Below are 15042 nucleotides of genomic sequence, written 5' to 3' on the forward strand. Positions count from 1 at the left end.
AACTGGCCCATCTAAAACCTCCATTCAAGCCAACTGGTAAAACTGCCAAAGCCAGTTTATAAAGATTGGAAGAAATGATTGCTTCTTCAAATGCACAGAGAGCAACATGCAGGTACCAGAATCAAAGAATCAGGGAAACATGACATCACCAAAGGAATAAAATAAGATTCCAATAACGAAGCTTAAAGAAATGGAGATCTAGGGGCTGGCACTGTGGCTCAGCGGGTTAACGCCCTGGCCTAAAGTGCCGGCATCCCATGTGGGAGCCGGTTCGAGGCCCGGCTGCTCTATTTCCAATCCTGCTATGCCTGAGAAAGCAGTGGAGGATGGCACAAGGCCTTGGGCCCCTACATGTGTGTGGAAGACCCTGAGGGGGCTCCTGGCTCTGGATCAGTGCAGCTCTGGCCATTGTGGCCGATTGAGGAGTGAACATCGGATGGAGGGCCCCTCTCCCTCTCTCTCTCTCTCTGCCTCTCTTCTGTGTAACTCTGACTTTCAAATAAATAAATAAATCTTTTAAAAAAAGAAAGAAATGGAGATCTAGGGCTGGCACTATGGCACAGTGGGTAAAGCCACTGCCTGTAGTACCAGCATCCCATATGGACACCGGTTTAAGTCCCGGCTGCTCCACTTCCACTCCAGCTCCCTAACACACCTGGGAAAGCAGTGGAAGATGGCCCAAGTTCTTGAGCCCCTGCACACCCATGGGAGACCCCGAAGAATCTTCCGGCTCCTGATTTCAGACTGGCCCAGCTACAACTGTTGCAGCTCTTTGTGGAATAAACCAGCAGATGAAAGATTCTCTCCCCCCCCCCCCAATTTTGTCTTTCAAATAAATAAATAGATCTTTTTAAAACAGAAGAAATGGAGATCTATGAACTGCCTAACAAAGAATTCAAGATAATCATCCTAAAGAAGTTTAGTGAGCAATATATAAGAGAACATAGAAAGAAAATATTTTAAAAATCAGCAAAATAATACATGAACAAAATGAGGGTTCAACAAAGATAGATAAACAAGAATTCTGAAGCTGAAGAACAAAATCATCGAAACAAAAAATTCAAGAGTTTCCATAGCAAACTTACAGTGAAAGAAAGAATCAACGAATTCAAAGACAGACCATTTCAATTATCTAGTTAAAGAAACACCAACAAAAAGAATGAAATAATAAGTGAGTAGGAAGCTTTTGGATCTGCTATCATTTGAATATATTTTGTCCCAGAACTCATAACGAAGCTTGATCCCTATAATGGTACTGAGTGTTGTGGGACTTTAAATATATGATTAGGTTGTTAATCACAAACTTAAACTTTGTGGACCTAAGAAAATGTTAGAAATCAGCTAATCAACTGAAGAAAGTTACTGTAAAACATTGTACAATTACTGAAATACTCAATAATCTTCTCCCACATAAGTCCCCCAAAATGATGTTCTAATTAAATTAAGTTGGTGTATCATAAAAACATAAAGCAGTGAAATATGATTTTAATTATATAAATAATTGCACACTTAAAGGTTTCAGTTCACAATGAATTCCACAATTCCAGTAGAAATACTCACGCAGCATACATTCTCCTTTGAGACTTAATTGCTTTCTCCAGTTTCCTGTTTAAATTCTTCTCTCCTTCAGAGTTGTGACTACGAGTATATTGTCTCATCAACATATTAGTAAGAAGGTGTGAAGCTGACCTTTCCACTGAGTGAATGCTGAATCTAAAGTAAAGTATGTGAGAACACTGGATAACTGCATGCTCATTCCAGTCCAGCCCTGCATTCATTAATAAAGACAATTTTTGGATGTAGGAACCTTTGTTTGGGTAACATCAATCTCTGTCATTCATTCATTTTTGCCCATTTAACTCCTAAATCAGAGTTCATGTGAATGGAAGGGAAGATCAGAGTTAGTTACAAAGGTGAATTTTGATACTATGGTAAGAGTAGTTAGGTAAAGGCTCTTTACTAGGGAAAAAAAAAAAAAAACTGCTCTTTTCTCATTTGACACAGTTCCCATATTAAGACTGCTGAATCTTTGTAAAGAACAGACCAGCACCTACTTGTCATTGTTACTAGTTAGTTCCTTTTCACCTGTGACATGAAGTTTGAGTTAGGAATTGGATTTCTAGGAGTACTTTTGTACTTCCTCATATTTGGCTTAACCTTTTTCTCTTCACTTTTCTCAAAAATTTTCAGACTTATTACAAGATCAATGCACATTCCTATACAGACATGTAAAGAATTGACAATTTGGCCTCATATTTTCCTTCCAATTTTGAAGTTTTATATATATAGTATATATGTATATATATACTCTATGTCGGTGAGTGCCCACATATACACAATATGCATAAATTAAACCTCCCACAAAGAGCTGATGAAAACATGATTGCTAATTAAATCATCTTGCTACCAGGCCCTATCTAATTTTTCTTTTAATTCTTTGAAGTGATTGTCATAAATATTCTTCAAGGTCTTTTCTTTCCACTTAAAGAGAGCTTATATATAATAAAACTTCACAAAAGAAAAATGGCAGACTAAACACTCAATATGCCATCATATGTGTATATAGGTGTATGTTAATGTATGTACTCTGTTTTGCCAAATACACATTACTCTTTTTACCATATCTGATTCTACAAATATGTTGAACTTTCTATTAACTTATGGCCCAGGAAATTCCACTCTACCAAGCCATACAATTAGATTTTCAAATAAAATTCAGTAGGAGAGTGTTTGTTTCTGTTGTATTATATCCAAGTTGCTATAGAAAATATCTCTTATATGTGCTAGTTGATATAGATACAAAAATAACATATCAGAATGAAACTGATACCTTATGATTTGATTATTGTTTATAACCCTTTTCTATATTCCTGTGGAACACTGGTCTTCCTACTTTTTACTTGTTGAACATCATGGTTAGTGGTGTGTTAATCCTGTGGTCATAAAATAGATTGAAAATATGTTATTGCAGGGGCTGATGCCGTGGCACAGCAGGTTAAAGCCCTGGCCTGAAGTGTTGGCATCCCATATGGGTGCCAGTTCGAGTCCCGGCTGCTCCTCTTCCATCCAGCTCTCTGCTGTGGCCTAGGAAAGCAGTACAAGATGGCCCAAGCTCTTGGGCCCCTGCGCCCACCTGGGAGACCTGGAGGAAACTCCTGGCTCCTGGCTTCGGATCAGTGCAGCTCTGGCCATTGTGGCCATCTGGGGAGTGAACCAGTGGATAGAAGACTTCTCTCTGTGTCTCTACCTCTCTCTGTAACTCTGTCTTTCAAATAAATAAAATAAATCTTTTTTAAAACAGAAAATATGTTATTGCAAAAATTAAAGGAAAATTAAGGAAAGGAGAAAGGTGGATTGAGGGAGGTAGAGAGGGAACTGTGCTTATCTTAGAAGTACATCTATAGCCGGTGCCGCGGCTCACTAGGCTAATCCTCCGCCTTGCGGCGCCGGCACACCGGGTTCTAGTCCCGGTCGGGGCGCTGGATTCTGTCCCGGTTGCCCTTCTTCCAGGCCAGCTCTCTGCTGTGGCCAGGGAGTGCAGTGGAGGATGGCCCAAGTGCTTGGGCCCTGCACCCCATGGGAGACCAGGATAAGTACCTGGCTCCTGCCATCGGATCAGCGCGGTGCGCCGGCCGCGGTGCGCCAGCCGCAGTGTGCCAGCCCCAGCGGCCATTGGAGGGTGAACCAATGGCAAAAGGAAGACCTTTCTCTCTGTCTCTCTCTCTCACTGCCCACTCTGCCTGTCAAAAAAAAAAAAAAAAGTACAACTATAAAATGCATGAAATCTGTTCCCTATATTCTAAAAATTTAAAAAGAAAATATAACTTCAATATGCTCACAAATTTCTCAAATTCTAAGATATGTCAGATTATAAGTTCTTCCTTTTCAATAGTCTGCAAATTCATATAAATCAATGTATAATGCTTTCCACAGAAAATAATTACTTACGAAAAAAATATTGCTGGTAGCCTATCCATTTCTTTAAGTTTTTCCACAAAACAAGGAAGCATTCGTTCCTTTTCAATTCTTGCACTGTCAAAAGTTTGAGGCTTAAGGTACTGCAGTAACTGGTTCACCTGAATAAAGTTACCACAAATAAAAGGCAGATAAGGTACTGACGACCGCAAAGGAAGGCAACAGAATGTGCAGATATTTGAGGGTGAAAAGCAAGTTGCTGTTGAACAGTATATTCAGAATGACAATGTAAGTACAAAGTTAGGATTTCAACCAGTCATATACTAAGCATTTAAATACAATGAAAACCTCAGAAAACTTGAATGACATGGTTCTACACTACTGTGATCAAGTTTATGTAATACTGTGGTGTTGTGCTTACTGAAAGGATTATCATGACTTAATGCTGATCATTATCAGTAAATATAGGCTACAGAAGGATGACTTCAACATTTAATGGCAAGAATATCTGAAATAGTTTTTCTTATCTATAGATATCACATATACACGTATGGTCTACAAATAGTATTTTAATAGGATATTTCATTATTTTTTAAGCTACAATTTTTACGTGGTATAAGTTACCAGAGAAAAGGTAATAGATTCAGTAGGGTGGGCGCTGGCACTGTGGCATAGAAGGTTAAGCCTCCTCCTATGGCACCAGCATCCAATACAGGTGCAGGTCCGTGTCCTGGCTGTTTTGTTTACGGCCTGGGAAAGCACTGGAAGATGGCCCAAGTGCATGGGCCCCTGTGCCCACATGGGAGACCCTGGCTCCTGGCTTCAGATCAGCCAGCTCCTGCCATTACGGCAGTTGCGGGGATTGAAACAGCAGATGGAAGATATTTCTCTCTCTCTCTCTCTCTCTCTCTCTTTCTCTCTCTCTCCTCTGTCTGCTTAACTCTTTCAAATAAATAAATAAATCTTTTTCTAAAAATTACATAGGAGGTTGTTTTAAAATTCCAGTGCCCCAGTCCACTGGAGGTCAATCAGCTCAGAATCTCTAGATGAGATTGGGCTTCCTAGATGATTCCTGATAAGCAGCCAGGGTCGAACCCCTCATGAATTTAATAATGATTTGGGACATTAGGTGGTTTTCACATTTGCAAATCAGTGTGGCCTGTCCCAGTGAGTTTTACTGACTGAGGTGCACATTCAAAGAGGATATAGTAGTAGCAGGTGTGGGCTGTCCAGGATGGAACTAAAGTAATGATTCTCTACATCTTTCTTTACCTAGCTGGCTAAATTTAAGGTAGAATGGCAAAGTACAGTAATAGGATTTCCATATTCAAATACTAAAGAGCCCTATGGGGATTTTCTTTACCATAACTGAATAAATCAGATTCATTTTATATTAAATAAAAAATCCTAAATGTCTGTCACAACCTTGCCTGGGTCCAGCTGCATCCAACTAAGCAGTTCCTTTTTCAGTTCCTCTTCATATTTCTTGGCATCTGTCCTCATGATGACTACTTTATTTTTGAAGCAGCTGAATTCTTCAGGTTCTAACTCCTTGAAAATGAAGAAGCACAAATACCAAAGAAAATACAGTTATCACCTGGTCTAAAGTTTGCCACATGCACAGTTATGAGGCAAGTCTCTCAGTTCACTGCATCCATGTTTATGAACAGCGTTAACTACATGAGGAGTTGAACACATAATGTTTTTAAGTATTTAAAAAGCAAGATTTAAGGCCGGCGCCGCGGCTCACTAGGCTATCCTCCGCCTTGGGGCGCCGGCACACCGGGTTCTAGTCCCGGTTGGGGTGCTAGATTCTGTCCCGGTTGCTCCTCTTCCAGGCCAGCTCTCTGCTGTGGCCAGGGAGTGCAGCGGAGGATGGCCCAAGTGCTTGGGCCCTGCACCCCATGGGAGACCAGGATAAGTACCTGGCTCCTGCCATCGGATCAGCGCAGTGCGCCAGCCGCAGTGCGCCAGCCACGGAGGCCATTGGAGGGTGAACCAACGGCAAAGGAAGACCTTTCTCTCTGTCTCTCTCTCTCACTGTCCACTCTGCCTGTCAAAAAAAAAAAAAAAAGCAAGATTTATTAGAGCCAGAGTGGCATGGAGGGGGCCCCAAGAGAGGCAAACCAGAAGGGGCCCGTGGCACTGGAGTTTTTAAGCACAGTTTTGGGGGAGGAAAAATACTTCTCAGCTTGACATTCAGTTACAGGCAGGGACAAAACCCATCAAAAAAAAAAAAAAAGACATATCATTCTTACTGTAGCAAAGCATTATTCTAAGAACTTTTAATTATTTGGCTTATGTTAATAACAATGCTACAAAATAGGCATTATTAGCTCTTTTAACTAATTTTTCTAAATCTAGAGAAATGAGTCTCTGAAGTTTCTGCTTTGAACTATGGAATACTACGCCTTCATCTACATCAGAGTAACACCATTATCTAGTTTGTTCATTCTTAACGGACTATCATGCCACAGGACTAGAAATATCAGCTAAGGAATACCCACAAACACACACACACACACTCCACATGCACAGACACACACACACACACATACCATTCACAGACACATATGCACACATATACAACATACACACATACACCACAAGCACAACACACATGCAAACACGCATATCACCATACACATACATACACCACATGCACATACACGCATACACCACACACAACATACAGATACACACATACCATGAACACACACACCACGTACACACACACATGCACATGCACCACATTCACACATACACATACATCACGTTCACACACATACATATACCACATTCACACACACACATACACACATCACATGCAAATATGCATGCACACAAACACCACATACACAGACATACACGAAATGCACACACACACACACACGAGAAATCTCCAAAAAGTTCATGGAAATGTGTATTGTGAAACAAACTGCATGAATTTCAAAATTACTTTGCACCAAAACAAACTTACAACTCCATTTCCTCTAATTTTTGAAATATATATACATATGTAAGTGTATTATACGTATTTACGCACACACAGAGAGAGAAACAGTTCCTAGTGTTTACTTTCATACACACACCTGCATCCTTGACCGTTCTGGCCAAATGTGTACCATAGCATCATACAGAAGTATGCTTTCCCGAGGAGAAAACTGAAGGTCTGCAGGGACTCCATACTTCTCTATCTGAAAAGCAGAAAATGCAAAACCATTGATCTCCGTCCCATATGCAGATTTTAACCACCTAGACGCCTCCTTTTCCAAAGTGCTTTTGTACTTACATGGTTGACTGTGAGTGCAGCGCACGGGTGGTAGTGTGCAATGACAAAATCGTTATCCTTTAGAGAACACACATACTTTTCTAGATCGTTGTATCGTTCTTTGTAACACACTGTGAAAGTGGAATTAAAATGCGGATTAAGATGGGTTTGTGTCTCTCAGCAATGATGTAATTCCGATTTTCTAAAGACAGCTAGGCCTAGGGAGAGCTGTGCTGGAAGCCTCTGTCGACAAAACGACAACAGGGCCATGCAGTGGAGGAGGAACTTATGTGCCTATACCGCACACAGATGTTTTACCTGCCCTCCTGGCCTGGATCTTCAGTCACAGTCCATCCTTGCTTCTTGTAATTCCTAGTGTATATTTTTCTAAATATTCTTGGAAAGCATGCTTTTGCATAAGGAGCATGGTTTGAATAAAAAGGCCTGCAACCCATTCAACTATTTCAATAGGAAACACGGGTGTTACTGGATCATCTCCCTGTCTTGGAGAACAGTATCACCATCTCCCAGAGAAAACGAGCCTTCTTCTGTCATTTACTCATTTTTTAAATCCAGGAATCCAGTATGCCACAGGGCTTTGTTAATATGTCACTTAAAATTAGGACAATTTAGCATTTACCTACCTAACATGTTATCTATTTTACTTACGCATTGTTTAACCCTGCATCTCCATAAAAATTAAGCTCTAGGAAAGCAAGGAGTTGTTTTCTGCTCTATCTCTAGGGACTTGAGTGGGATCTGGCACAGATGAGGTACTTTGACATTGTCAAGTGAAAACATGTATATGGGGCCTGTGTGGCACACCTGGTTGAGCTTCTGTTTGCAACCTTGCCATCCCATAGAGTGACAGGTCAGGTCCCGGCTGCTCCACTTCCATCCACCAACACCCTGATATTGTACTGAGAAAGCAGATGATGGCCCAAGTACTTCAGCCCCTGCCAACCACGTACGAGAGTCAGATGGAGCTCCTGGCTCCTGGCTTCAGCCTGGCCCATTCTCAGCTATTATGGTCATTGAGAGAATGTACCAGCAAATGGACAATCTCTCCCTTTCTGTGTCACTCTGCTTTCAAATAAATTAACCTTTTTTTTTTAAGGTTCTCTAATCTACTGTTGGTGGGAATGCAAACTAATACAGCCATTGTGGAAGACAGTATGGCGATTCCTCAGACAGCTGAAAAAAGATATGTCATATGACCCAGTTATCCCACCCCAGGAGTTTACCCAAACAAAATAAAATCAGCATATGAAAGAGTTATCTGTACATCCATGTTTATTACAGCTCAATTTCCAACAGCTCAGATATGGAATCAACCCAGGTGTCCATCAAGTGGTGACTGGACAAAGAAAATGTGGAATACATACACTTTGGAATATTACTCAGCTGTAAAAAATGGAATTCTGTCTTTCACAATAAATTGGATGTACCTGGAAACCATTATACTTAGTGAAATAAGCCAATTCCAAAAAACAAATACCATATGTTTTCCCTGATCTGTGGTAATGAAAAGAGTACCAAAAAGTAATGTATAATTATTTGCATTGCAATCTGCACAAAATTATTCTTCTGTGTAAAATGGCTTAAAGTCTAAATGAACTTAATCATTATCCTGTAACCACACAGGAAATATTTAAATGTTACATTGTCATTGCTTCTATTTCATTTAAAAAAATGTATGGGTGAAATGGTCACTTTTTCTCTTCAATTATTGATAGCCGCTGTGTATATTCCCACTAAACTAGGGTCGTCTTGCTTTTTACATGTTAAACTTCTTATTAGGTAAGGTATTAACCTTTTTTTAGTATTCAGCCTTTTTACAGTACTGGAAATTTAAAATATGCTATCTCAAAACTTAAAAAAAAGAAAGGTAGCAGGAAGGAGACTGGGAGGGAGGAAGGGAATACCATTATGTTCTTAGACTTGTATCTATAAGCATATTGATTCTTAAAATTAAAACAAAAATGAAATAAAACAGCATGAATGTCACATATAGGAATCTGAAATTCACAGTAGCTAAGAGATGGAATTAACCTAGATGTCCATCAACTGATTACTAGATAAAGAAAATGTGGTATACATACATGATGGAATTTATTCAGCCAAAAAAAAAAAAAACAAAACAAAACAAAAAAAAAAACCAAAACAGAGAGAGAATGAAATCCTGTCTTTTACAATAAAATGGATGCAACTGGAAACCAATTTACTTAGTGAAATAAGCAAGAACCAAAAAGACAATAGTAGGTTTTCTGATTTGTGGTAAGTAAGATATAGAGTACACAAAAAGTCATGTATATGAGTGACACTGACATCCTGAGATTTGATTATTGCTTATAGCCCTTGTCAACACCCCTGTAGAACAGTGGTCTTCCTATGGGTGGAATCCTTTATTTAGTGGAGGACTAGCCCTGTGATGAAAGAAGTTGAAAGTATGTTATTGCAAAAATTAAAAGGGAAAAAAAGAAAGGATGGAGGACGGTAGTAGGGAGAGTGGGAAGTATCATTATGTCCTGCAAATTGTATATCTGAAATCTGTTCTCGTTATACAAAGAAAAATAAAAAAGTAGTCAGATAAACATGATTCTATACTACTTCAGAGAATTCTCACGAAATAGTCCCAAATGCATGCGGTAAGGAATACTCAATTCAATAGTAAAACATTTAGAGTATGTGCATAATAAAACAATTATGATATGGATAAAAGCATATGATTTCAAATATCCAGTATTTTCCAAGGAAAAGAGGGGCACATACAAAAATAACTACCACAGGTGGTAGGAAATTGCATAACATAGGACACCCTATGGGCCCTGACCTAGAACAATCAAGGTGGTGTTCGGGATGTGCCGCAAGGCAGAATCTTTCCAATAAAGAGTAGACAGGACTTGGCCAAGTACAGAGGAAAGTGACCCAGGGAGAGCGTTCTAGAAGAAAACCTGAAACTCAAAGGCAGATTTCAGAGCACAATTAATAATCCAAACTATCAAGAAAGTCCTGAAAGGAGAAGATTTCTTAGATGAAACAGGGGATAGCACAGAAGCTGGGACCACAGGTGAATTGGAAATTTTGAAACACATTGTTCAGTGAGCCAGAACTGTCCTCTAGGTTTGTTTGAGTCTTTTCTCACAGAACAGGAGTGAAATGCTTATCTTGGCTATGACTCCATATCAATCACATTAAATCATGAAGGAATTCGCACAACACCAAAATAGACAATATTTGGAAAGAATTTGATCTCCAAGTTCAGTCAGTCAGCTCTGTGGACGTCAACATGGAATATCACCTCCTAGAGCTGTTTCCTATCTATTTCATTTCCTCTGTAAGTGAAAGTAAGATGCACTGCCTTTCACGGTTACAATAAGAACAAGTTGCTCTGCGTATGTAGAACACCCTCAAATGTGACGAGCACACGGGGTATGCTTGCTACCTCTGCACTCCCCTCTCCCGAGTGAAGAAATCCATACCCAGTCTAACTTTGTACGATGGCTTTCCCACTCTTGTTCGTTGTTGTCTCTTTGAGCTTTTTAAGGCATTTCTTGATGGATCAGCATTTTCCATTGTGCTTTCAACACGTTGCCAATATCCTTTAACTAACGCCAACCACCTAGTTACAAAAAGAGAACAATCATTGTTGCAGAAAAACGTGTTCCTAAGTCTGTATATATGAATCACATGAAATTTGTTTACCTTAAATAAAAAAATTTTAAAAAGATAAAATGAAAAATTGGAAATGATGGGTGTGGTTCATTAACTTTGACAAAGATATCAGCACAAAGCGTAATAGCAGAACTTGGGTGAAGGGGAATATGGTAACTCTTTGTATCTCATAATTTGTCTGCAAATTTAAAATTGTTCTTAAGATGTTAAAAAGCAGATATGACTGGAGGGAGGCACGATGGTGGAACAGTGACAGGGAAGTCTTCTATAGGCTCCACGAACTTAGCAGAAAAAAAAGTGAAGTCACACTCTCCGGGAAAACTGCAGTGGGAGATCTTGCAAAAGCAGTGGAAACGGCCTGGACCTAAGGGGATGGCACAGGCACACAGCAAGGAGCTCGGAGCGTGGAGCAGGAACACAACAAAGGAACCAGCAGCCCACCTGGATAGCCAGGTGGGGTCAGACTGCACCGGCCCTTGCCACACCACGGCTGGTGCAGCTGGAAGAAGAATCTAGTAGACTGTGCAGTGTCTGAGTCCAGCCCAGAACCCTCAGGGGAGCTGGGGCGACTGCTCACCCAGAGTGGGGGAAGAAAAGCCGAGCACCTCCCTCACCACGGCTCCCGCTACCACACCAGCACCCTGCAGCTAACAGGCCGGGAGACAGCTGCCGTCATTCCACAAGATCAGAGCAGCGGCTCCAGCTTCTCCGAGCGCACCCAGTAGCTAGTGGGAACTGTTGGCAGGGGCAACCAGAGCAGTTCGAATCAACTGGTGGGGTCTGTCCCCACCTGTCATCAGGCCAACAACACCAGCTCCTCTGTACCCTTATGGCAAAGGGCGGGGAGGGGGAGCCATCCCCACCAAAGGGAAGCGCCACCCTCAGGGCTCTTGTACCCACCCAGCACAGTTCTGAAAGCAGCAGGGCTGCAGATGGCAAGTACTGTGCTTGCTTGCAACCCAGGGATTCTACCAAGGCGAAAAATCCCTGTGGACTTTGAGTCTGCTCAGGGTGAAACACACAGCCTCCCTGTGGACAGGACAGCCTAGCGGGGCAGAGTGTACTCTCTTGCAGTCCTTGTCTGTGGGAGCCCAGGGTGCTGAGACTGTGAAAACACTGTGACTGTGAGAGGGGGCAGGGTGTAGCGGGTGCTGGGTAAGTTCTGGGTGCAGAGCCACACTTTCAGAACTCCTAGGTTGCCAGGGCAGACCACTGCAGCTGGACCCGTGCACACAGAGAGCTCTGCACACGTTCCCGAATCTGCATACAGGAAATGGATGAAATTTGTATACTTTAAATTAAATAAAATTTTTTAAACAAGAAAAGCTTTAATTTTCAAAAAAAAAAAAGAATGAATATAAATCTCAGACTCACTCAGTGAGATGCTCAGGGTTACTGATAGTAGCAGAAAGGGCCAAAAAGGGACAACGAATCATAACAAGGAGATGTTCCCACACTTCCGCTCCAACTTCTCCCCCAAGGCAGTGAACCTGTCAGTGTAAACAGACTCAATGTCAGAATGGGGACAGGGGTTTTATTTTTTAATGTTAATAAACTACCTTGTTACCAGACCTACTTTTCCCTTCTACTCTCCATTTCAGTAACATTCATTTACCCACTGACAAAGCTTGTGAAAGAAGCCAATATGTTTTGCAGAATCACAGTATGTTCCAGACTTTAACAATAATGTATTTAGGAATGACTTGCTCTGTAACACATTGTGATGACTGACCCATAAGCAAGTACTATTGCCTGCCGTGGTAGTGAAAGCGCATCAAGCACACCATGAACAAAAGGACACATGTTAAGTGTTATTTACAAAAGAAACACTGGTTGAATGACAGAGATTGTCCTAAACAGATACTAAGATAAATCTTGATACAAACCCACATTTGCTTATGCATCACTAATCTCAACACCTTTAAACAGTCTTGATAGATAACAGTATCTATCTTCAAAGGCATTTTATAAAGAGGAAATACAATTTCCTAGAAATTATTTAGAATATATGCCAATCACAGTAAACATTAAAATAATGATGCCAATTATATTTTGTATAGCAATGCATAAGTTACAATATACTTAATTATTAATTAACACAATGCTTGTATTCTTTTCCTAACCTTTATTTTGTTGTGAAACATAAGATTCAATAAATTACATAAAGCTTGATTTTTCAGATCACAAAGTATTATCCATGGAAATGAAGTAAACCAAATGTCATTGTCACTGCACCTGTAAATCAAGATAAATAATGCCTCTAGCATTTCAGAAGCCCAGATTATAACAGCTTCCTTCTTTGGAAGTTACTATATCAATTTTTGAAAAAATTATGATTCCATTGGTCATTCTACTTCTTCACATGTCCATGTGTATATATGTACTTGTATGTTTATATATAAAGCATAGAAATTTATTTTGCCCATTTAAAACATTGTATAACTGGAATTATTTAACTTGTGTTCTTTGTATCTAACTTCCTTTGCCCAACATGATTTTTAAATTAATCTGCATTTCAGCCGGCACGTGGCTCACTAGGCTAATCCTCCGCCTGCAGCACTGGCACCCTGGGTTCTAGTCCCAGTTGCTCCTCTTCCAGTCCAGCTCTCTGCTGTGGCCCAGGAGGGCAATGGAGGATGGCCCAAGTGCTTGGGTCCCTACACCCACATGGGAGACCCGGAGGAAGTACCCAGCTCCTGGCTTCGGGTTGGCACAGCACCAGCCGTAGCGGCCATTTGGGGGGTGAATCAATGGAAGGAAGACCTCTCTTTCTCTCTCTCTGTCTAACTCTGCCTGGCAAAAAATTTAAAAAAAAAAATTAATCTGCACTTCATTGACTTTCCTCACTCTATGTATTTTATCAAATGCCTGTGCCACCTTCTATTTTTTTCTACTCTGGAGGACATTTCAGTTGTTTATAGTTTGATAACACCACCAATGATGCGACTATGAACATTTTGTACAGGTATCCTAGCCTGATTCAGTCTTACTCTTGAAAACGTGACTCCTGTTTTTCTATTTCAGAATATATACAAGTGGAATTCCTTGTTCCTGAAGTACTGTCACCATCACTAGTTTTGCTGAGACAATTTCCAAAGCAGCACAATGTCCGTGCCTTCCCGTTGCTCCTCCTCCTCTGCAACACCTGACACTCTAATTGTCAACACTGTGATGGGTAAGACTCAATGTGAGGTTACTTTCAATTAATTTAGTTCTTTATTTGAGAAGAAAAACAGAGAGAAAGGCAGAAAGGGACAAAGACTGTACCTACTGACTCACTCCCCAAATATCCACAATGTCCTGGGCCAAGCCAAAGCCAGGAGCTGGGAACTCAACCTGGGTCTCCCACATGCATGATAGGAGCCCAATTACTTGAGGTATCACCTGCTGCCTCCCTGGGTGCACATTCACAAGCAGCTGGAGTCGAGAGTCTGAGTTGGGAATGGAACCCAGGCTCTTCAATATGGGATCTGGGCAAACGCCTGCCTCTCAGTGTGACATCAACTTGTATTTCACTTGACTTACTTTTCAGAAGTGTATCAAGGGTCTTCAAAAAGTTCACAGAAAATGTATGCTATGAAAAAGTTATTTGTGGAGGGGCTGGCATTGTGGCACAGCCGGTCCAGCATCCCAATGAGCCCCTGTTTGAGTCCCAGCTGCTTCATTTCTGGTCCAGTTCCCTGCTAATGCACCTGGGAAAGGTAGCAGACGATATCCCAAGTGTTTGGGCCCCTGCCACTCAAGTGGGAGACCCAGATGTAGTTCCTAGCTTCTGGCTTTGGCCTGACCCAGCCCTGGCTGTTGTGACCATTTGGGGAGTGAACCAGTACATGGAAGATATCGCGCTCTCGCTCGCTCGCTCTCTCTCTCTCTTCCCCCTTAAGGATGTGCTACACACAGAAACACAGAGAGATAGCCATCATTATGAAAGAATGTAAAGGCAGAAAATCCCCCAGTAAAAGTACAAAAGAAATTCAAAGTAAACAATGGGAATATTATGGGAAAATGGCAGAGCCAAGTTGTTACTTATCAATAGTCATGTTGAATGTAAATGGCTTCACCTCTCCAGTAAAAACCAGACTGGCTGAATGGATTAAAAAACAAGACTCATCTATTTGCTGCCTACAAGAAACACCTCTCATCAACAAAGATACAAACAGACTGAAAGTGAATGGATGGAA

The 15042-nt window shown here is 41.0% G+C and overlaps 1 protein-coding gene across 1 annotated transcript in view; it reads right to left on the reverse strand.

Annotated features, from left to right (window-relative positions):
* LOC127486657 (putative ATP-dependent RNA helicase DDX60) overlaps positions 1 to 15042 on the reverse strand; it is a 101313-nt gene that overhangs the window by 27288 nt on the left and 58983 nt on the right. The window contains 7 exon segments of the mRNA XM_089303228.1: positions 1561 to 1713; positions 3949 to 4076; positions 5341 to 5466; positions 7008 to 7112; positions 7208 to 7317; positions 10669 to 10808; positions 12236 to 12351. Coding sequence (XP_089159354.1) covers positions 1561 to 1713; positions 3949 to 4076; positions 5341 to 5466; positions 7008 to 7112; positions 7208 to 7317; positions 10669 to 10808; positions 12236 to 12351 — 878 coding nt within the window.

This window comes from Oryctolagus cuniculus, chromosome 8 (genome assembly GCF_051225735.1).
Source record: "Oryctolagus cuniculus isolate XC-2025 breed Fujian yellow rabbit chromosome 8, ASM5122573v1, whole genome shotgun sequence".
NCBI lineage: Eukaryota > Metazoa > Chordata > Mammalia > Lagomorpha > Leporidae > Oryctolagus > Oryctolagus cuniculus.